Genomic DNA, 24,374 nt, shown 5'->3' on the forward strand with positions numbered 1-24,374 from the left:
AGAGGTCCAGTGAAGAGCAGGGGTGCCATAGGCACAGAGAACACTGTATAAACATCAGAGGTCCAGTGAAGAACAGAGGTGCCATAGGCACAGAGAACACTGTATAAACATCAGAGGTCCAGTGAAGAACAGAGGTGCCAAAGGCACAATCAGAGAACACTGTATAAACATCAGAGGTCCAGTGAAGAGCAGGGGTGCCATAGGCACAATCAGAGAACACTGTATAAACATCAGAGGTCCAGTGAAGAGCAGAGGTGCCATAGGCACAATCAGAGAACACAGTATAAACATCAGAGGTCCAGTGAAGAGCAGAGGTGCCATAGGCACAATCAGAGAACACTGTATAAACATCAGAGGTCCAGTGAAGAGCAGAGGTGCCATAGGCACAATCAGAGAACACTGTATAAACATCAGAGGTCCAGTGAAGAGCAGAGGTGCCATAGGCACAATCAGAGAACACAGTATAAACATCAGAGGTCCGCGGTTGTTCAACATCCTCCCAGCGAGCATAAGAAATATTGCCGGAACAACCGTGGACATCTTCAAGAGGAAACTAGATAGTTTCCTCCAAGGAGTGCCGGACCAACCGGGCTGTGGTGGGTATGTGGGCCTGCGGGCCGCTCCAAGCAACAGCCTGGTGGACCAAACTCTCACAAGTCAAGCCTGGCCTCGGGCCGGGCTTGGGGAGTAGAAGAACCCCAGAACCCCATCAAGGTACACCCCAGGTAACAGCCTGGGGCCAGATTCACGAAGCAGTTACACAAGTGAACCTGTACATCCTTCCTCAATCTTTGACGACTTTGGTTACATTTATTAAACAGTTTACAAGCATGACAACTTGCCAATCAACTGTTGTTATTGTTATAAACAGCCTCCTGGTGCTTCGGAGCTCATTAACTGTTTAATAATTGGAAACAAAGCCGCCAAAGATTGAGAAAAGATGTACACGTTCGTAAGTGCTTGCGTAACTGCTTCGTGAATCTGGCCCCTGCAAGCTTCGACTTCAACAAGCAAGGCTTCAACAAGCAAGGCTTCAACAAGCTTCGACTTCAACAACTAAGGCTTCAACAAGCAAGGCTTCAACAAGCAAGGCTTCAACAAGCAAGGCTTCAACAAGCAAGGCTTCAACAAGCTTCGACTTCAACAACTAAGGCTTCAACAAGCAAGGCTTCAACAAGCAAGGCTTCAACAAGCAAGGCTTCAACAAGCAAGGCTTCAACAAGCAAGGCTTCAACAAGCTTCGACTTCAACAAGCAAGGCTTCAACAAGCAAGGCTTCAACAAACAAAGCTTCAACAAGCAAGGCTTCAACAAGCAAGGCTTCAACAAGCAAGGCTTCAACAAGCAAGGCTTCAACAAGCAAGGCTTCATCAAGCAAGGCTTCAACAAGCAAGGCTTCAACAAGCAAGGCTTCAACAAGCAAGGCTTCAACAAGCAAGGCTTCATCAAGCAAGGCTTCATCAAGCAAGGCTTCAACAAGCAAGGCTTCAACAAGCAAGGCTTCATCAAGCAAGGCTTCAACAAGCAAGGCTTCATCAAGCAAGGCTTCATCAAGCAAGGCTTCAACAAGCAAGGCTTCAACAAGCAAGGCTTCAACAAGCAAGGCTTCAACAAGCAAGGCTTCAACAAGCAAGGCTTCAACAAGCAAGGCTTCATCAAGCAAGGCTTCAACAAGCAAGGCTTCAACAAGCAAGGCTTCAACAAGCAAGGCTTCATCAAGCAAGGCTTCATCAAGCAAGGCTTCATCAAGCAAGGCTTCAACAAGCAAGGCTTCAACAAGCAAGGCTTCATCAAGCAAGGCTTCAACAAGCAAGGCTTCATCAAGCAAGGCTTCAACAAGCAAGGCTTCATCAAGCAAGGCTTCAACAAGCAAGGCTTCAACAACTAAGGCTTCAACAAGCAAGGCTTCATCAAACAAGGCTTCAACAACTAAGGCTTCATCAAACAAGGCTTCATCAAGCAAGGCTTCATCAAGCAAGGCTTCATCAAGCAAGGCTTCAAGCAAGGCTTCAACAACTAAGGCTTCAACAAGTAAGGCTTCAACAAGCAAGGCTTCAACAACTAAGGCTTCAACAAGCTTCGACTTCAACAACTAAGGCTTCAACAAGCAAGGCTTCAACAACTAAGGCTTCAACAAGCAAGGCTTCAACAAGCTTCGACTTCAACAACTAAGGCTTCAACAAGCAAGGCTTCAACAAGTAAGGCTTCATCAAGCAAGGCTTCATCAAGCAAGGCTTCAACAAGCAAGGCTTCAACAAGTAAGGCTTCAACAAGCTTCGACTTCAACAAGCAAGGCTTCAACAAGCAAGGCTTCAACAAGCAAGGCTTCAACAAGTAAGGCTTCAACAAGCTTCGACTTCAACAAGCAAGGCTTCAACAAGCAAGGCTTCAACAACTAAGGCTTCAACAAGCTTCGACTTCAACAAGCAAGGCTTCAACAAGCAAGGCTTCAACAAGCAAGGCTTCAACAAGCAAGGCTTCATCAAGCAAGGCTTCAACAAACAAGGCTTCAACAAGCAAGGCTTCATCAAGCAAGGCTTCAACAAGCAAGGCTTCAACAAGCAAGGCTTCATCAAGCAAGGCTTCAACAAGCAAGGCTTCAACAAGCAAGGCTTCGACAACTAAGGCTTCAACAAGCTTCGACTTCAACAAGCAAGGCTTCAACAAGCAAGGCTTCAACAAGCAAGGCTTCAACAAGCAAGGCTTCATCAAGCAAGGCTTCAACAAGCAAGGCTTCATCAAGCAAGGCTTCAACAAGTAAGGCTTCAACAAGCAAGGCTTCAACAAGCAAGGCTTCATCAAGCAAGGCTTCAACAAGCAAGGCTTCGACAACTAAGGCTTCAACAAGCTTCGACTTCAACAAGCAAGGCTTCAACAAGCAAGGCTTCAACAAGCAAGGCTTCAACAAGCAAGGCTTCAACAAGCAAGGCTTCATCAAGCAAGGCTTCAACAAGCAAGGCTTCATCAAGCAAGGCTTCAACAAGTAAGGCTTCAACAAGCAAGGCTTCAACAAGCAAGGCTTCATCAAGCAAGGCTTCAACAAGCAAGGCTTCAACAAGTAAGGCTTCAACAAGCTTCGACTTCAACAACTAAGGCTTCAACAAGCAAGGCTTCAACAAGCAAGGCTTCAACAAGCTTCGACTTCAACAACTAAGGCTTCATCAAGCAAGGCTTCAACAAGTAAGGCTTCAACAAGTAAGGCTTCAACAAACAACACATCATCCACCACCTGTCAATTTACCCAACCATTAGAACCATTGAAATCACTCCCCCCTGAGGGCGCCAGACCTTCCTTCACTTACCAGGCCGCCGCTGGAGGTGTTACTCGAGGCCGTGGCCATGATCAAGCACAAGTGTCACGTCCAGAGAGCGCTCAAGGGGGACACACACACTAGCTACACCACCTCCCGCCCGCGCGCCATTTTCGGCAATGTTTACGTCCTGAAGGTAAACAAACCGGGCTGATGGTTCTTGTATGACGCGCGCGTCAACACAAAACTTTACACCCGTAGCTCATAAATAACTTCTGATTTATATTTCAACGACTCCTACACTGAGGTAGTATGTAAGGACTACATTGGAGAATAAAATATAAATTTACTGTATAAATTTTTGCAGTATTTAGTTTGTAGAATAAGTCTGATATATGAAAATTGTTTCCCTATGGTTGAATGGGGGGGGGGGGGGAGGGTAGGAAGGCTGTTTGGGGGTTATCGGGGCTGACCTCTCCTAGGCCTACTACTGTCATTTCCCACAAGATACAACCCACAACAGTTGCCTAACTCCCGGGTACCTATTTTCTCCATCTTCCGCATTCAGTTCTCGCCTTAATCCTAATTTCCTCCCTGGAACACGACCCGCCAAATCGTTCAACAACCAGGTACCCATTCACTGCTGGGGTGATCAGAGGCTACAGTTAAGGACTGGTGCCCAGTCAATCCTCCCTGGCCAGGATACGAACCCAGGCCAAAGCGCATGGCGAGTTTTTTTTACCATTGTGCCACGGGGTTTCAATCATCAACCTTCTATAGTCAATCCATAATATTAAACATTCCATCTTCCATATTCATTCCTACATTATGCTCAAGACATGCCTTGAGATGTGGCAGCAGACAGCCTTGAGATGTGGCAGCAGACATGCCTTGAGATGTGACAGCAGACAGCCTTGAGATGTGGCAGCAGACATGCCTTGAGATGTGGCAGCAGACAGCCTTGAGATGTGGCAGCAGACATGCCTTGAGATGTGGCAGCAGACAGCCTTGAGATGTGACAGCAGACAGCCTTGAGATGTGGCAGCAGACAGCCTTGAGATGTGGCAGTAGACAGCCTTGAGATGTGGCAGCAGACAGCCTTGAGATGTGGCAGCAGACAGCCTTGAGATGTGGCAGCAGACATGCCTTGAGATGTGGCAGCAGACAGCCTTGAGATGTGGCAGCAGACATGCCTTGAGATGTGGCAGAAGACAGCCTTGAGGTGTGGCAGCAGACAGCCTTGAGATGTGGCAGCAGACATGCCTTGAGATGTGGCAGCAGACATGCCTTGAGATGTGGCAGCAGAGAGCCTTGAGATGTGGCAGCAGACATGCCTTGAGATGTGGCAGCAGACATGCCTTGAGATGTGGCAGCAGACAGCCTTGAGATGTGGCAGCAGACAGCCTTGAGATGTGGCAGCAGACAGCCTTGAGATGTGGCAGCAGACAGCCTTGAGATGTGGCAGCAGACAGCCTTGAGATGTGGCAGCAGACAGCCTTGAGATGTGGCAGAAGACAGCCTTGAGATATGGCAGCAGACAGCCTTGAGATGTGGCAGCAGACAGCCTTGAGATGTGGCAACAGACAGCCTTGAGATGTGGCAGCAGACAGCCTTGAGATGTGGCAGCAGACATGCCTTGAGATGTGGCACCAGACATGCCTTGAGATGTGGCAACAGACAGCCTTGAGATGTGGCAACAGACATGCCTTGAGATGTGGCAGCAGACAGCCTTGAGATGTGGCAGCAGACAGCCTTGAGATGTGGCAGCAGACAGCCAGCTTAAAAATATATATTACAACGCGTCTCTTTAATTAAGTCAGGTAATTAGAGTCCCTTCAGGAGGGTTCGTTATGGAGCAAACCGCAAAATTTCTTATTTGAATTTGAATTTGAAAATTAACTGAAAACGGAGGTCGGTTATAACTAATTTCGAAAGAAAACGTACCAAGGTGTCGAGCATGAAAGAAAATGGGTCAATACGTGTGGGGCTATGAAGGGTAACTGAGTTTAATTATAGTGTGTTAAAAACGACAATTGAGTTAGATTTTCACGTCCGAAACAAATAGAAAGTAAAATGAAATAAACAGGAAAATGAAACCGGAGTGGACAGGAAAAGGTTGGGAAATACTGGTTCAGTGTTCAACACTGTGGTTCAGTGTTCAACACTGTGGTTCAGTGTTCAACACTGTGGTTCAGTGTTCAACACTGTGGTTCAGTGTTCAACACTGTGGTTCAGTGTTGAACACTGTGGTTCAGTGTTCAACACTGTGGTTCAGTGTTCTACACTGTGGTTCAGTGTTGAACACTGTGGTTCAGTGTTCAACACTGTGGTTCAGTGTTCAACACTGTGGTTCAGTGTTCAACACTGTGGTTCAGTGTTCAACACTGTGGTTCAGTGTTCAACACTGTGGTTCAGTGTTCAACACTGTGGTTCAGTGTTGAACACTGTGGTTCAGTGTTCAACACTGTGGTTCAGTGTTCTACACTGTGGTTCAGTGTTCAACACTGTGGTTCAGTGTTCAACACTGTGGTTCAGTGTTCAACACTGTGGTTCAGTGTTCAACACTGTGGTTCAGTGTTCAACACTGTGGTTCAGTGTTGAACACTGTGGTTCAGTGTTCAACACTGTGGTTCAGTGTTCAACACTGTGGTTCAGTGTTCAACACTGTGGTTCAGTGTTCAACACTGTGGTTCAGTGTTCAACACTGTGGTTCAGTGTTCAACACTGTGGTTCAGTGTTCAACACTGTGGTTCAGTGTTCAACACTGTGGTTCAGTGTTCAACACTGTCGTTCAGTGTTCAACACTGTCGTTCAGTGTTCAACACTGTCGTTCAGTGTTCAACACTGTGGTTCAGTGTTCAACACTGTGGTTCAGTGTTCAACACTGTGGTTCAGTGTTCAACACTGTGGTTCAGTGTTCAACACTGTGGTTCAGTGTTCAACACTGTGGTTCAGTGTTCAACACTGTGGTTCAGTGTTCAACACTGTGGTTCAGTGTTCAACACTGTGGTTCAGTGTTCAACACTGTGGTTCAGTGTTCAACACTGTGGTTCAGTGTTCAACACTGTGGTTCAGTGTTCAACACTGTGGTTCAGTGTTCAACACTGTGGTTCAGTGTTCAACACTGTGGTTCAGTGTTCAACACTGTCGTTCAGTGTTCAACACTGTCGTTCAGTGTTCAACACTGTCGTTCAGTGTTCAACACTGTGGTTCAGTGTTCAACACTGTGGTTCAGTGTTCAACACTGTGGTTCAGTGTTCAACACTGTGGTTCAGTGTTGAACACTGTGGTTCAGTGTTCAACACTGTGGTTCACTTAACATTGTATATAATAATATTACTACACACTCTACGCCCCTCCATAACACCAAAGAGAAGGAGAGAGAGACGATAGAGCCTGGGGTCGTAGTCCTAAGGGACCGGGTTCGATCCCCGGTGATGGCAGAAACAAAATGGGCATTGTTTCTTTCACCCTGATGCTCCTGTTTACCTAGCAGTAAATAGGTAATTGGGAGTTAGACAGCTGTGAGGGGCTGCTTCCTGTGTGTGTACTCACCTATTTGTGTTTGCGGGGGTTGAGCTCTGGCTCTTTGGTCCCGCCTCTCAACCGTCAATCAACAGGTGTACAGGTTCCTGAGCCTATTGGGCTCTATCATATCTACATTGTAAACTGTGTATGGAGTCAGCCTCCACCACATCACTGCCTAATGCATTCCATTTGTCAACCACTCTGACACTAAAAAAGTTCTTTCTAATATCTCTGTGGCTCATTTGGGCACTGAGTTTCCACCTGTGTTCCCTTGTGCGTGTTCCCCTTGTGTTAAATAGCCTGTCTTTATCTACCCTATCAGTTCCCTTGAGAATCTTGTATATGGTGATCATGTCCCCCCTAACTCTTCTGTCTTCCAGCGAAATGAGGTTTAATTCCAGTAGTCTCTCCTCGTAGCTCATACCTCTCAGCTCGGGTACTAGTCTGGTGGCAAACCTTTGAACCTTTTCCAGTTTAGTCTTATCCTTGACTAGATATGAACTCCATGCTGGGGCTGCATACTCCAGGATTGGCCTGACATATGTGGTATACAAAGTTCTGTATGATTCTTTACACAAGTTTCTAAAGGCCGTTCTTATGTTAGCCAGCCTGGCATATGCCGCTGATGTTATCCTCTTGATATGTGCTGCAGGAGACAGGTCTGTGTGTATGTGTGTGTGTACTCACCTAGTTGTGTCTGCAGGATCGAGCATTGACTCTTGGATCCCGCCTTTCGAGCATCGGTTGTTTACAGCAATGACTCCTGTCCCATTTCCCTATCATACCTGGTTTTAAAATTAGTAATAGTATTTGCTTCCACAACCTGTTCCTGAAGTGCATTCCATTTTCCCACTACTCTCACGCTAAAAGAAAACTTCCTAACATCTCTGTGACTCATCTGAGTTTCAAGCTTCCATCCATGTCCCCTCGTTCTGTTACTATTCCGTGTGAACATTTCGTCTATTTCCACTTTGTCAATTCCCCTGAGTATTTTATATGTTCCTTTCATATCTCCTCTCTCCCTTCTTTTCTCTAGTGTCGTTAGGTTCAGTTCCTTCAGCCGCTCTTCATATCCCATCCCTCGTAACTCTGGGACAAGCCTCGTCGCAAACCTCTGAACCTTCTCCAGTTTCCTTATGTGTTTCTTCAGGTGGGGACTCCATGATGGCGCGGCATACTCTAAGACGGGTCTCACGTAGGCAGTGTAAAGCGCCCTAAAAGCCTCCTCATTTAGGTTTCCGAATGAAGTTCTAATTTTCGCCAGTGTAGAATACGCTGCTGTCGTTATCCTATTTATATGTGCCTCAGGAGTTAGATTAGGTGTCACATCTACTCCCAGGTCTCTTTCTCGAATCGTTACAGGTAGGCAGTTCCCCCTTCATTGTGTACTGTCCTTTTGGTCGTCTATCACCTGATCCCATTTCCATAACTTTACATTTACTGGTGTTGAACTCCAGTAGCCTTTTCCCTGACCATCTCTGCAACCTGTTTAAGTCCTCTTGGAGGATCCTACAATACTCATCTGTCACAACTCTTCTCATTAATTTTGCGTCATCCGCAAACATTGACATGTATGATTCCACTCCTGTAAACATATCATTTACGTAAATTAGAAAGAGGATTGGTCCCAGCACCGATCCTTGAGGTACTCCACTTGTTACTGTTCGCCAGTCCGACTTCTCGCCCCTTACCATTACCCTCTGGCTCCTTCCTGTTAGGTAGTTCCTCACCCATACTAGGGCCTTTCCGCTTACTCCTGCCTGCCTCTCAAGTTTGTATAGCAGTCTCATGTGCGGTACTGTATCAAAGGCCTTTTGGCAGTCAAGAAATATGCAGTCTGCCCAGCCTTCTCTGTCCTGCCTTATCCTTGTTACTTTGTCATAGAATTCTAAAAGGTTTGTTAGGCATGATTTCCCTGTCCAGAACCCATGTTGGTGCTTGTTTACAAACCCAATGCTCTCCAGTTGCTCAACAAGTCTTAGCCTAATTATTCTTTCAAGTATTTTGCAGGGGATGCTTGTCAGTGATACAGGTCTATAGTTAAGTGCCTCCTCCCTATCACCTTTCTTGAAAATTGGTACGACATTTGCCTCCTTCCAGCAACTGGGCAATTCTCCCGACATAAGTGACTCATTAAAGATCATTGCCAGAGGCACGCTGAGGGCCTGTGCTGCCTCTTTTAGTACCCACGGCGATACTTTGTTTGGTCCAACTGCTTTAGTTGCATCCAGTGTTGTCAACTGTTTCATTACCTCCTCTGCTGTCACCTCTATATCTGATAGTCTTTCATCTAGGGTAATCTCTTCTAACAATGGGAGCTGCTCAGGCTCGGTTGTGAACACTCCATGGAAACTTGCATTCAGTACCTCGCAGATTTCCTTGTCGCTTTCTGTATATGCCCCTTCTGTTTTCCTCAGTCTTGTCACTTGGTCATTTACCGACATCTTCCTTCTTATATGGCTATGTAGTAATTTTGGTTGCTTTTTCGCTTTGACTGCAATATCATTCTCATAATTTCTTTCCGACACTCGTCTTATGTTAATGTAATCATTCCTAGCTCTGTTACATCTAATCCTGTTGTCCTCTGTCCTTTGTCTTCTGTACTTCCTCCACTCCCTCCTGCTTCTCACCTTTGCTTCCTGACACTGTCTATTAAACCATGGGTCATTATATTCCCTCCTGCTTTTTTCCCATATTGTTGGAATAAATCTATCTTCAGCCTCCTTGCATTTCTGTATGACTTGGTTCATCATATCTTGCACTGTTTTTCCTCTAATTTCTTCCTCCCACTGCACTTCTCCCAGGTAGTCCCTTATCCTCTTATAGTCCACTTTCCTTGTAGTTAACTCTTCTTTCCCAGATCTCTTGTCCCATGGTCATAAGTTTGAGTTCCATCATGTAGTCAAAGACTAGGACACAATGGTCACTGGCTCCTAGTGGTATTTCATGTTCCAACTGCTCGATGTCTTCTGCATTCTGGGTGAAAATGAGGTTTAATAGGCTGGGCGTATCCCCTCCTCTTTCCCTTGTGTCTTCCCTCACATGCTGTGTTAGGAAATTCCTGTCAATAACGTCTACCAGCTTCACTCCCCAGGTCTCCTCCCCGCCATGGGGATTCCTCGTTTCCCAATCTATCTCTCCGTGATTTAGGTCCCCCATGACCAGCAGCTTCGCTCTCATTCTATGCGTTATAGTTGCTGCCCTCTGCAGTTCATCCATACATGTCTTGTTGCTGTCCTCGTACTCCTGCCCTGCCTGGGCCTTCTACTGTTTGGTGGGGGATTGTAGAGTATCAAGATTACAATCTTCTTCCCATCCACTGTCAGAGTTCCATGTATGAAGCTTGTGCTTTCATTGGTACCCGGATTTTCCAGCTCATCAAACTTCCATTTCCGCTTTATTAGTAGTGCCACTCCTCCTCCCTGTCTCTGTGTCCTTTCTTTTCTTATCACCTGGTACCCCTCTGGAAAGATTGCATCCGAGATCATGCCATTTATTTTAGTTTCCACTATTGCCACTATGTCTGGGTCTGCCTCACTAACTCTTTCTTTTATCTCTTCTGCTTTATTGGCTACCCCATCAGCATTGGTGTACCAAACCTTGAGACTCTTCTGTGTGTGTGTGTGTGTGTGTGTGTGTGTGTGTGTGTGTGTGTGTGTGTGTGTATGTGTGTGTGTATGTGTGTGTGTGTGTGTGTGTGTGTGTGTTGTGTGTGTGTGTGTGTTGTGTGTGTGTGTGTGTGGTGTGTGTGTGTGTGTGTGTTGTGTGTGTGTGTATGTGTGTGTGTGTGTGTGTGTGTGTGTCGGAAAATCCGACACCATTTTATTTCATACAGACAGATAAGAGCTGTATTACCAACAAGTTACCCATAGAAAACGTAACTTGTAGTGGAATTACCGTCTATAGAAAACGGGATATCATCACCACATACTATTATAATTCACCAGCTATTTTGCTGGGAATTATTCTTAAATACATTAGTCTTTGGACTTTACCATCATAAAAACATCTTATATAAATTAACTTAATTATCAATATTAAAGTAGAGTAAATGTGACCCTTCTATCACTTTCTGAAATGTGGACAATGTAAGCCAGGCGTCAGAGTGAGGAGGAGGGCAGCTATTGTTTATTGAGACCAGAGGCTCACACGGGAGCAAATTCGGCTCCTGTTAAATTTACTTGGACGTAGTGTTATGGAACCCAAAGGTGTACCATTGTCAACACGCTGTCTACAAATACAAGTTAAGTGTCTATCCGAAACCCGTTTATCATTCATTTATGGCCATTAATGTCAGGATATAGGGTTAGCCGGTTAGAACGCGAAATCGCCTCATACTAAAGGTAATTAAGCCAGGTCTTTAATGTTCCATGTACTGTATAGTGTTTTCTCTGATATAGCTTGTCATATATAGGATTCTGGCTTCACAGCTAGCGCACTTTTGACAGGTCAAGACGAGGATGCAAGATTATGTGCACCAGTTACTGGGTGATAGAAGCTACCTCAAAGAGGATAATTTGGTGTCTACACTCTAGTTATACCTGGTGGACTAACCTGCTGTACTATAAGAGAAGGAACCTCATCAATGTATGTAGCTATTACTGTAATTTGATTGGCTGCATATGTGTAATATAAACCCCCCCTAATGTGTAGAGGATCGATTTGTGAGATTATGAGATTATTGCAGAAATACAGTCCACTTATCATTATACAAATTGCTATCGAAGTATATAAATTAACGTAAATATAAATTCATATAAATTAAATAAATATAAATCTCACAGGTCGGTTCCCACATTATTTGGTCCTTCGAAACCGAATTATTTGGACCTTCGGAACCGGAATATTCGGTCCTATGAACCCACATTTGGTCATCTTAGTACCGGATGAACCAGTTAACCAGTGGATTCATTAAATATACTAGTGCAGTGTTATTTAAACAAAGCCAGCAGTCAAGACGGCAGCGTAGCCTCGAGGGAGCTCAGGAGCCTCCCTCAGCCCAGTTCAGCTTCGTCAGCGGTTTCATGCACACCCACAGATATTTGGTGGCGTGTTATTTCGTGAAATGACAGCGCTAATATAGAATCCAGCCAAATTAGTGACTGTGTCTTCGCGAGATTGTTCACGGATTTCGTGGTGTTACATTTCGCGAGAGATTATCTACGAATTTTGTGGACTTTATTTCGCGAGGTCACTAATAATATTTAATACTTCTTGATAATATTAGAAGTTTCATAGAGGCTAATTAAGAGGCTATTATCCATAATAGTGTATATTATTTCTCCAAAATAGAGAACTATTTAATATATATTGCACTAGTGATCACAGTATAATATTTACTAATTGCCAACCCACAACAGGGTAGGATATGACTAGTTGAACTATTATTGTTCATCCTAGTCCCATTATTACAATAGTCAGTTGTACTATATTGAACAACCTAACACCATTAATGAATGGTCCAGACCCTATTTTGGGTGTAATTTTTATCAACTCGAGTTGAGTTGTGTATATAATAATTTACTTATGATCATTACACCTTTGAGTGATTAATTAGTGTCTCTACCATCCTAGGGTGATATAGAAGAGCTAACCTAAAGGTACTTCCAGTGACACTGGTTTATCACTCAAATCATTAGTGTGTATGATTGTATATATATAATGTGTATTAATTTTAAGTGCTAACCTCTAGTAGAGGTAGGATTATTGCCTAGTGAGTTCAGAATTTACCCTAGGCTACCATTAGTGTTTGTTCAGTATTATGAGCAGCCCAAGTACAAGCCCCACAAGGCTTCACCAACGAGCCAGTATGGATAATGCAGGGAGAATGAAAAGAACCCTTGCAGGTCTTAAAGGCCACTTAACAAGACAGATCAAGAAATGTGAAGATTTGTCACAACAATCAACAGTTGATTATGCTGACCTGGAAAGCTATTATCAAGCAGCTGCAGGTAAATTTGAGCAAATCAAATGCCAAATAGCAACATATGTGGCTGACTATACCAACAGAGGTTGATGTTAGTATCATCATTTAAAGCTGAAGATGAGTTCATGAGGCCTCAGTGGCAAATCAGTGAACAGTAGCCTAAAACAGCTACAAGTCACTGCGACCAATGTCACTGAACCCACTGCAGTCTCAGAACCATACTTTACTTTAATGATGAGCTATTCAATCCTCTGAATCAATTAACTAAATTAAAACCCCAATAAATCTGATGACTGATTTGATACATTTATTATTTAATCAAGATGTATTCCATGGGCCTCAGTGTTTATATATCAGTGACCAGTTACCTGAACAAACTTCAAGTTATATCTAATGTCACTGATCTCACTGCAGTCCCTGAATCATACTTGACTGTAGTACTTGATCACATCCAGTCTTCTGGGTAAAATAATATGTAATAAGGCTTGAATATTAGCCTTTCAAGAGTTGACAGGGAAATGAAATCGCATTAGACTTCTAACCCCTGCAACTCTAGTACGGGACATCCGTCCTGTACGAACAGACACACAAATGTGTGATTACTAACTACTAACATCAAATTAATCTAATAATTCGAAGGAGGAGTATCGGTGTTCGTCTGTTCTAAAGAGGACTTCGACCCGTGAGCAGCCCCTGGGGAATTATGTCGGAAAATCCGACACCATTTTATTTCATACAGACAGATAAGAGCTGTATTACCAACAAGTTACCCATAGAAAACGTAACTTGTAGTGGAATTACCGTCTATAGAAAACGGGATATCATCACCACATACTATTATAATTCACCAGCTATTTTGCTGGGAATTATTCTTAAATACATTAGTCTTTGGACTTTACCATCATAAAAACATCTTATATAAATTAACTTAATTATCAATATTAAAGTAGAGTAAATGTGACCCTTCTATCACTTTCTGAAATGTGGACAATGTAAGCCAGGCGTCAGAGTGAGGAGGAGGGCAGCTATTGTTTATTGAGACCAGAGGCTCACACGGGAGCAAATTCGGCTCCTGTTAAATTTACTTGGACGTAGTGTTATGGAACCCAAAGGTGTACCATTGTCAACACGCTGTCTACAAATACAAGTTAAGTGTCTATCCGAAACCCGTTTATCATTCATTTATGGCCATTAATGTCAGGATATAGGGTTAGCCGGTTAGAACGCGAAATCGCCTCATACTAAAGGTAATTAAGCCAGGTCTTTAATGTTCCATGTACTGTATAGTGTTTTCTCTGATATAGCTTGTCATATATAGGATTCTGGCTTCACAGCTAGCGCACTTTTGACAGGTCAAGACGAGGATGCAAGATTATGTGCACCAGTTACTGGGTGATAGAAGCTACCTCAAAGAGGATAATTTGGTGTCTACACTCTAGTTATACCTGGTGGACTAACCTGCTGTACTATAAGAGAAGGAACCTCATCAATGTATGTAGCTATTACTGTAATTTGATTGGCTGCATATGTGTAATATAAACCCCCCCTAATGTGTAGAGGATCGATTTGTGAGATTATGAGATTATTGCAGAAATACAGTCCACTTATCATTATACAAATTGCTATCGAAGTATATAAATTAACGTAAATATAAATTCATATAAATTAAATAAATATAAATCTCACAGGTCGGTTCCCACAGTGTGTGTGTGTGTGTGTGTGTGTGTGTGTGTGTGTGTGTGTGTGTGTGTGCGTGTGTGTGTGTGTGTGTTGTGTGTGTGTGTGTGTGGTGTGTGTGTGTGTGTGTGTGTGTGTGTGTGTGTGTGTGTGTGTGTGTGTGTGTGTGTGTGTGTGTGTGTGTTGTGTGTGTGTGTGTGTGTGCGTGTGTGTGTGTGTGTGTGTGTGTGTGCGTGTATGTGTGTGTGTGTGTGTGTGTGTGTGTGTGTGTGTGTGCGTGTGTGTGTGTGTGTGTGTGTGTGTGTGTGTGTGTGTGTGTGTGTGTGTCCGTTCATTTATTATCTTCACGGAGACTAAGGGACCTCACATATTCAGCCATGAGGTCAATACTCCATACAAAGGTATATGGGGTCTCCTATTTCCTATGTCTCTCTCTGTATCTTTGTATGAATCTTTATCTATATCTATCTATTCCTCTGAATGTATCCCTTGAACCCCTCCCCCCCCCCTCGCCCACATTCCTTTCTCTCTTTATTTGATTTTATTTTATTCATTTTTTATTTTTATTTATTTTTTTTACCTGAATTGCAGTTCTCTATATCTCGTTTATTTCCTGTTTTGTGATTTTTATTTTGAGTGATTGCTTCGGGGATTTTTTTTTTTTGCCAGTTCAGTTGGTCTTTGATCTTGGTTGGTGCCCCTCCGCACACACACACACACACACACACACACACACACACACACACACACACACACACACACACACATACGGATGTAATTGGACTCACGAAAACAAAACTCTAAGGAATCATAACAAATGCCGTGTTTCCCCAGGACTACACAGTAATAAGGAAAGAGAGGGGAAGGTAGGGGAGGAGGAGGAGTGGCCCTACTCATGAGAAAGGAATGGAGCTTCAAGGAGATGGCCATCCCGGGCTGTGAGGAGTTCAGAGACTACATAACAGGCACCATAACAATGGGAGGACCAAGGATAGTAGTAGCAGTAATATACAACCCTCCACCAAATGACAGAAGACCCGGTCAAGAGTATGTCAACAACAACATGGCAGTTAACACTATAATTGAGAGGGCAGCCTCTGCTGCCTGTAGAAATAGATCCCACCTGCTCATCATGGGCGACTTCAATCACGGAAAGATTGACTGGGAGAACAAGGAACCGCATGGCGGTGAAGATCCCAACCCATTCTCGCACTTGCTAATATTCAATATCACGCTTATGAATAAGTTCATATGTGACATACTAATTTATTGACAGATGATGGGAGGAAGATTGTGATCTTTGTAATCTACAATCCCCCACCAAACAGTAGAAGACCCAGGCAGGAGTATGATAACAACAACAAGGCATATATAGATGAACTGCAGAAGGCAGCAACACTAGCTCACAGAATGAGAGCGAAGCTGCTGATCATGGGGGACCTAAATCATGGAGAGATAAATTGGGAATCAAGGAATCCCCATGGAGGGGACGAAACGTCGTGAGCAAAGTTAGTAGATGTTATAGACAGGAATTTCCTGACACAACATGTGAAGGAAGACACAAGGGAAAGAGGAGGAGATGCACCGAGCCTATTAGACCTGATTTTCACCCAGAACGTAGAAGATATCGAGAATTTAGAGCATCAAATACCACTAGGAGCCAGTGACCATTGTGTCCTAGTCTTTGACTACATGATGGAATTCAAACTTATGACCATGGGACAAGAGATCTGGGAAAGGAGAGTTGACTACAGGAAAGGGGACTATATGAGGATAAGGGACTATCTGGGTGAAGTGCAGTGGGAGGAAGAAATTAGAGGAAAAACAGTCCAAGATATGATGGACCTAGTCATACAGAAATGCCAGGAGGCCGAAGAGAGATTTATACCAACGGTAAAGGGAAAAAATAAGAAGGAATATAATAACCCATGGTTTAATAGACAGTGTCAGGAAGCAAAAATGGCCAGCAGGCGGGAGTGGAGGAAGTACAGAAGGCAAAGGACAGAGGACAACAGGATCAGATACAACAGAGCTAGGAATGATTACATTAACATAAGACGAACATCAGAAAGAAATTATGATTATGATATTGCGATAAAAAAAAAAACTAAGTTACTACACAGCCATATAAGAAGGAAAATGTCGGTGAACGACCAAGTGACAAGAATGAGGAAAACAGAAGGGGCATATACAGAAAGTGACAAGGAAATCTGCGAGGTACTGAATGCCAGTTTCCATAGAGTGTTCACAACCGAGCCTGAGCAGCTCCCATTGTTAGAAGAGATTACCCTAGATGAAAGACTATCAGATATAGAGGTGACAGCAGAGGAGGTAATGAAACAGTTGACAACACTGGATGCAACTAAAGCGGTTGGACCAGACAAAGTATCACCGTGGATACTAAAAGAAGCAGCACAGGCCCTCAGCGTGCCTCTGGCAATGATCTTTAATGAGTCACTTATGTCGGGAGAATTGCCCAGTTGCTGGAAGGAGGCAAATGTCGTGCCGATCTTCAAGAAAGGTGATAGGGAGGAGGCACTTAACTATAGACCTGTATCACTGACAAGCATCCCCTGTAAAGTACTTGAAAGAATAATTAGGCTACGACTGGTTGCACACCTGGAGAACATTAGGTTTGTGAACAAACATCAACATGGGTTCTGGACAGGGAAATCGTGCCTAACAAACCTTTTGGAATTCTATGATAAAATAACGAGGATAAGACAGGACAGAGATGGTTGGGCAGACTGCATATTTCTGGACTGCCAAAAAGCCTTTGATACAGTACCGCACATGAGACTGCTGTTCAAACTCGAGAGGCAGGCAGGGGTGGGGGGAAAGGTCCTAGCATGGATAAGGAACTACCTAACAGGAAGGAGCCAAAGAGTTACGGTAAGGGGCGAGAAGTCAGACTGGCGAACAGTAACAAGTGGAGTACCACAAGGATCGGTGCTGGGACCAATTCTATTTCTTGTATATGTTAAGGACATGTTTACAGGCGTAGAGTCCTACATGTCAATGTTCGCGAATGATGCAAAGTTGATGAGAAGAGTTGTGGCAGATGAGGATTGCAGGATCCTCCAAGAGGACTTAAACTGGTTGCAGAGATGGTCAGAGAAACGGCTACTGGAGTTCAACACGAGCAAATGTAAAGTTATGGAAAAGGGACTAGGTGATAGGAGACCAAAGGGACAGTACACAATGAAGGGGGAACAGCCTACCTGTAACGACGCGTGAAAGAGACCTGGGGGTGGACGTAACACCTAATCTATCTCCTGAGGCACATATAAATAGGATAACGACAGCAGCGTACTCTACACTGGCAAAAGTTAGAACATCATTCAGAAACCTAAATAAGGAGGCATTTAGGGCGCTTTACACTGCCTACGTGAGGCCAGTCTTAGAGTATGCCGCCTCATCATGGAGTCCCCATCTGAAGAAGCATATAAGGAAACTGGAAAAGGTTCAGAGGTTTGCGACGAGACTCGTCCCAGAGCTACGAGGGATGGGGTATTAAGAGCGCCTGAGGGAACTGAACCATGCGACTCTAGAAAAAGAACGGAGAGAGGAGATATGATAGGAACGTTTAAAATACTCAGAGGGAATTGACAGAGTGGACATAGACGAAATGTTCACACGGAATAGTAACAGAACGAGGGGACATGGATGGAAGCTTGAAACTCAGATGAGTCACAGAGATGTTAGGAAGTTTTCTTTTAGCGTGAGAGTAGTGGGAAAATGGAATGCACTTCAGGAACAGGTTGTGGAAGCAAATACTATTACTAATTTTAAAACCAGGTATGATAGGGAAATGGGACAGGAGTCATTGCTGTAAACAACCGATGCTCGAAAGGCGGGATCCAAGAGTCAATGCTCGATCCTGCAGACACAACTAGGTGAGTACAACTAGGTGAGTACACACACACACCCACACACACACACACACACACACACACACACTGGGGTGGACAATGGTTCCCTTCACACTGTGCGCCTCACAGAGAGAGAACATGATGCTGGGACTGCATCCATGAGTCTCCGAGCTGCAACACTGCTCCTCCAGACTTGTGTGTGTGTGTGTGTGTGTGTGTGTGAGTGTGTGTGTGTGTGTGTGTGTGTGTGTGTGTGTGTGTGTGTGTGTGTGTGTGTGTGTGTTGTGTGTGTGTGTGTGTGTGTGTGTGTGTGGGAGGGAGGGAGACGGGTGCTTGCAACTCTGCAATATGAGGCCAGATTGCTTGGGATAATTGCCTTCAGTGTGGGGGGGTGTTTTGGTTTGTGTGTGTACTCACCTAGTTGTGCTTGCGGGGGTTGAGCTCTGGCTCTTTGGTCCCGCCTCTCAACCGTCAATCAACTGGTGTACAGGTTCCTGAGCCTATTGGGCTCTATCATATCTACGCTGTAAACTGTGTATGGAGTCAGCCTCCACCACATCACTGGCTAATACATTCCACCTGTTAACTACTCTGACACTGAAAAAGTTCCTTCTAACGTCTCTGTGGCTCATGTGGGTACTCAGTTTTCACCTGTGTCCCCTTGTTCGCATCCCACCAGTGTTGAATAGTTTATCCTTGTCCACCCTGCCAATTCCCCTGAGAATTTTGTATGTGGTGATCATGTCTCCCCTAGCTCTTTTGTTTTCTAGCGACGTGAGGTGCAGTTCACGTAATCTGTCCTCGTAACTCATGCCTCTTAGTTCTGGGACTAGTCTAGTGACATACCTCTGAACTTTTTCCAGCTTCGTCTTGTGCTTGATAAGGTACGGGCTCCATGCTGGGGCCGCATACTCCAGGATTGGTCTTACATATGTGGTGTACAAGATTCTGAATGATTGTGTGTGTGTGTGTGTGTGTGTGTGTGTGTGTGTGTGTGTGTGTGTGTGTGTGTGTGTGTGTGTGTGTGTGTGTGTGTGTGTGTGTGTGTGCGTGTGTGTGTGTATGTGTGTGTGTGTACTCTCCTAGATGTACTAACCTAGTTGTGCTTGCGGGGGTGAGGGCTGAGCTTCGACTCTTTGGTCCGGCCTCTCAACCTCTCGAACCAAAGACCTTAAACACACGAATCCAAAAAAATGTAGTTTATAAATCCTACAGATATTCTCTAAGACTCAATAAACTCACCAATGATTGAAATCCAGGAATTCCCTGTCCATAAACAAACCAGAATGCGAGAAGTGATTTCCAGGACGTTATCATTCTGGAAAACCAGAAATAAACAGACCTGCCAGAGAGAGAGTTTGTAAACATATGACCGCCCCCCCCCCTGCCAGGGTGATGTCGTGGAGGTCGCTTGAGTAAATACTCCTCCACCAGCTGCTGCCTTTCCAGGGGCCTCGATTTCCAGACATAAAACGGCGAAGGTCTGGATTTCCAGGATCCAAGACTCCGTGGCAGTGTTTATCTTATCAGACATACAAGGGTTTCTGGAAGCTCTCTTTTGGTGATTGTACTTGTGATGTTTACTTACAGGCGTTAGGTTCCAGGAGCCTTTGGTGTTCCAGGAGCCTTTGGTGTTCCAGGAGCCTTTGGTGTTCCAGGAGCCTTTGGTGTTCCAGGACCCTTTGGTGTTCCAGGAGCCTTTGGTGTTCCAGGAGCCTTTGGTGTTCCAGGAGCCTTTGGTGTTCCAGGAGCCTTTGGTGTTCCAGGAGCCTTTGGTGTTCCAAGAGCCTTTGGTGTTCCAGGAGCCTTTGGTGTTCCAGGAGCCTTTGGTGTTCCAGGAGCCTTTGGTGTTCCAGGAGCCTTTGGTGTTCCAGAAGCCTTTGGTGTTCCAGGAGCCTTTGGTGTTCCAGGAGCCTTTGGTGTTCCAGGAGCCTTTGGTGTTCCAGGAGCCTTTGGTGTTCTAGAAGCCTTTGGTGTTCCAGGAGCCTTTGGTGTTCCAGAAGCCTCTGGTGTTCCAGGAGCCTTTGGTGTTCCAGAAGCCTTTGGTGTTCCAGGAGCCTTTGGTGTTCCAGAAGCCTTTGGTGTTCCAGGAGCCTTTGGTGTTCCAGGAGCCTTTGGTGTTCCAGAAGCCTTTGGTGTTCCAGGAGCCTTTGGTGTTCCAGAAGCCTTTGGTGTTCCAGGAGCCTTTGGTGTTCCAGGAGCCTTTGGTGTTCCAGGAGCCTTTGGTGTTCCAGGAGCCTTTGGTCTTCCAGGAGCCTTTGGTGTTCCAGGAGCCTATGGTGTTCCAGGAGCCTTTGGTCTTCCAGGAGCCTTTGGTCTTCCAGGAGCCTTTGGTCTTCCAGACCTGAAGAACGGATGTTAGGCCGTGTTTACTAGAAGAAAATTTCCAGCGCGTCGAGGCTTCCAGAATGTTGTTTAACAATTCCTGGAGCAGAACTTCAAGAGGTAAGATATTCAGGCTTGAGTTTTCCAGCAAGAAACGTTCCAATGCCGGAGTTTCCAGCGTATACCAAACTGGAAGTTTAATCAAGGAGTATGCTGAACCTGAGAATGGCAAAGTTTGCTTAACAAAGCTGTAATTGCAAGAGCTAATATGTCCAGGATACATTCCCTAAGCCAGGACAAGTATCCGAACACATTCCCTAAGCCAGGACAAGTATCCGAACACATTCCCTAAGCCAGGACAAGTATCCGAACACATTCCCTAAGCCAGGACAAGTATCCGAACACATTCCCTAAGCCAGGACAAGTATCCGAACACATTCCCTAAGCCAGGACAAGTATCCGAACACATTCCCTAAGCCAGGACAAGTATCCGAACACATTCCCTAAGCCAGGACAAGTATCCGAACACATTCCCTAAGCCAGGACAAGTATCCGAACACATTCCCTAAGCCAGGACAAGTATCCGAACACATTCCCTAAGCCAGGACAAGTATCCGAACACATTCCCTAAGCCAGGACAAGTATCCGAACACATTCCCTAAGCCAGGACAAGTATCCGAACACATTCCCTAAGCCAGGACAAGTATCCGAACACATTCCCTAAGCCAGGACAAGTATCCGAACACATTCCCTAAGCCAGGACAAGTATCCGAACACATTCCCTAAGCCAGGACAAGTATCCGAACACATTCCCTAAGCCAGGACAAGTATCCGAACACATTCCCTAAGCCAGGACAAGTATCCGAACACATTCCCTAAGCCAGGACAAGTATCCGAACACATTCCCTAAGCCAGGACAAGTATCCGAACACATTCCCTAAGCCAGGACAAGTATCCGAACACATTCCCTAAGCCAGGACAAGTATCCGAACACATTCCCTAAGCCAGGACAAGTATCCGAACACATTCCCTAAGCCAGGACAAGTATCCGAACACATTCCCTAAGCCAGGACAAGTATCCGAACACATTCCCTAAGCCAGGACAAGTATCCGAACACATTCCCTAAGCCAGGACAAGTATCCTCACACATTCCCTAAGCCAGGACAAGTATCCGAACACATTCCCTAAGCCAGGACAAGTATCCGAACACATTCCCTAAGCCAGGACAAGTATCCGAACACATTCCCTAAGCCAGGACAAGTATCCGAACACATTCCCTAAGCCAGGACAAGTATCCTCACACATTCCCTAAGCCAGGACAAGTATCCGAACACATTCCTTAAGCCAGGACAAGTATCCGAACACATTCCTTAAGCCAGAACAAGTATCCGAACACATTCCCTAAGCCAGGACAAGTATCGAACACATTCACACTTACAATCCACTCACCTTCAAGTGTGTGCGGGTGGTGATCAAGTTGGCATTAAGTGTTGGCAAGGTGCACAGGACCACTGGGGGCGCCTCGAACCATTCCCAAGTTTGCGGCCGGAGGTCATAAATGGTAGTGACCCTCAGTCAACTCTCTATCCCAACAATCTCTTCAGTAATTGAATCCCCGCCTGGCCGATCACTCTTAGCTAAAGTGCCCAACCACTTGGGCTGGACGGTAGAGCCACGGTCTCGCTTCATGCAGGTCGGAGTTCAATCCCCAAATCCTCCACCAAGAGGTTTGGGCACCATTCCTTTCCCTCGTCCCATCCCAAATCCTTATCCTGACCCTTCCCAGTGTTATATAGTCGTGATGGCCTGACGCTTTCCCCTGATAGTTCCGTGGTGGCGGAGGGTCTTACTCAAGCCAACAAACTGAAGGTCAACTGAGCACTGGAACTCACTGAAGGTCAACTGAGCACTGGAACTCACTGAAGGTCAACTGAGCACTGGAACTCACTGAAGGTCAACTGAGCACTGGAACTCACTTCTTCTCTTACAAAGAACATCGCTTTGCCCTCGTAGGCGTTACATACGGCCAAAAATTGTCGTACTAGTGACTGGCGAAAGTGACGTACTGTCCCGTTTTCTGTTTTGGGTCCTCTGGTAGGTTAGGATAAGGGCACTTTAAATTGACCGTTTTCTTGACGTTGGGGGACCTTAGGAGGACGGGCTGGTTGGCTTTTCTTGCAAGAAATGCTGGATGTGTAGACCTGCGGGCCGCTCCAAGCAACAGCCTGGTGGACCAAACTCTCACAAGTCAAGCCTGGCCTCGGGCCGGGCTTGAGCAGTAGAAGAACTCGCAGAACCCCATCAACCAGGTATCAACCAGGTATACTCCAGTTAAGGGGAGGCAGACACAATGACTCAAGGACTACCTCAAGGTGGACCTCAAGCACTAGCATGACATCAACACCAATATATCAGACCTACGTAAGGCTTTTGACACTGTCAACCACCAAAACCTTCTTCTTAAATTACAACATTATGGAGTCAGAGGACACTCCCTACAATACCTCAAATCTTACCTTACTGACAGGCTCCAGTATGTTTCTGTGAATAATACAATTTCTCCCACCCTACCCATCAACATTGGTGTTCCCCAGGGCAGCATACTTGGCCCTCTCCTCTTTCTCATCTACATTAATGACCTTCCAAATGCCTCCCGACATCTCAAACCAATTCTATTTGCTGACGACACGACCTTCATTTACTCCAGTCCTGACCCCCTTGCTCTAAATGCCACAGTAAATACTGAGCTAAATAAAGTCCATCTGTGGCTAACTGCCAACAAACTCACCCTTAACATTGACAAAACTTTCTATATTCTGTTTGGCAATAAATCCTCTAATCAAATAAATCTCAAAATAAACAATACCCAAATTTGTAACAAATTAGATGGCAAATTCCTTGGCGTTCTCATTGACCACAAGCTGAATTTTCCAGGGACACATTCTAAATATATCAAAAAAAGTTTCAAAAACTGTGGGCATTCTTTCTAAGATCAGATATTATGTACCACGCCCTGCCCTGGTGACTCTCTATTACTCCCTTATCTATCCTTATCTCAACTATGGTATTTGTGCTTGGGGTTCTACTACCCAAAATCATTTACGTCCTCTAATTACTCAACACAAAGCTGCTATTAGGACAATATCCAACTCTGGCCCCAGACATCACTCGGTACCCCTACTCAAATCTCTGAATATGTTAGATATTAAGTCACTGCACATTCTCTCATGTGTATTATACATATATAAAACGCTAAACTGTAATGCCAATCCTGACCTCAAAAGCTTCATAGAAGGTTGTAACAGAACCCATGAGCACCACACCAGAAATAAATACAGTTTTGATATTCCAAGAGTACGACTTAATCAAACTAGAAATGCTCTACAAATCAAGGGACCCAGAATGTGGAATGACCTTCCCAACCATGTTAAAGACAGTACCTCTCTCAACCAGTTTAAGATAAAAACTAAACACCACCTAATAAATTCCCTGTAACCTACCTTACCCCTCTATTGTCAACCAATGTCTGTTTTTTCTTAAACAACGCTGTTTGTCCACCTAATTGTATTTGTGCTGCTTTTTCTGCCATGTTCCCCCCTTTTTTATTTTTATTTGTTCTCAACACATTATATACTTTAATCTCAATTAGTATTAAGTTTTAGTCTTAGTATTTTTCCTGCCCGAAACGCTTTGCGTAATAGTGGCTTTAGGCATTGTATGTACTAGCTCTATCTATAAATCTATCAATTTTTGTATAACCTCTTATATGTATGTACTTTACCTGAATAAACATTT

At 44.7% G+C, this 24,374-nt stretch overlaps 1 protein-coding gene across 3 annotated transcripts in view; it reads right to left on the bottom strand.

Annotated features, from left to right (window-relative positions):
• Positions 1-24,374, bottom strand: part of Tomosyn (syntaxin-binding protein tomosyn) — a 490,464-nt gene that overhangs the window by 290,750 nt on the left and 175,340 nt on the right. The window contains exon 1 of one of the 3 annotated variants that reach the window (XM_069339137.1): positions 3,302-3,477. The exons of the other annotated variants lie outside the window; for them this stretch is intronic. Within the exon in view, the coding sequence (XP_069195238.1) occupies positions 3,302-3,340 (39 nt within the window). The 5' untranslated portion in view covers positions 3,341-3,477. Of the gene's footprint in view, positions 1-3,301; positions 3,478-24,374 lie in introns of those variants that run through there. 3 annotated transcript variants of the gene reach the window in all.

This window comes from Procambarus clarkii, chromosome 5, assembly GCF_040958095.1.
Source record: "Procambarus clarkii isolate CNS0578487 chromosome 5, FALCON_Pclarkii_2.0, whole genome shotgun sequence".
Classification (NCBI taxonomy): domain Eukaryota; kingdom Metazoa; phylum Arthropoda; class Malacostraca; order Decapoda; family Cambaridae; genus Procambarus; species Procambarus clarkii.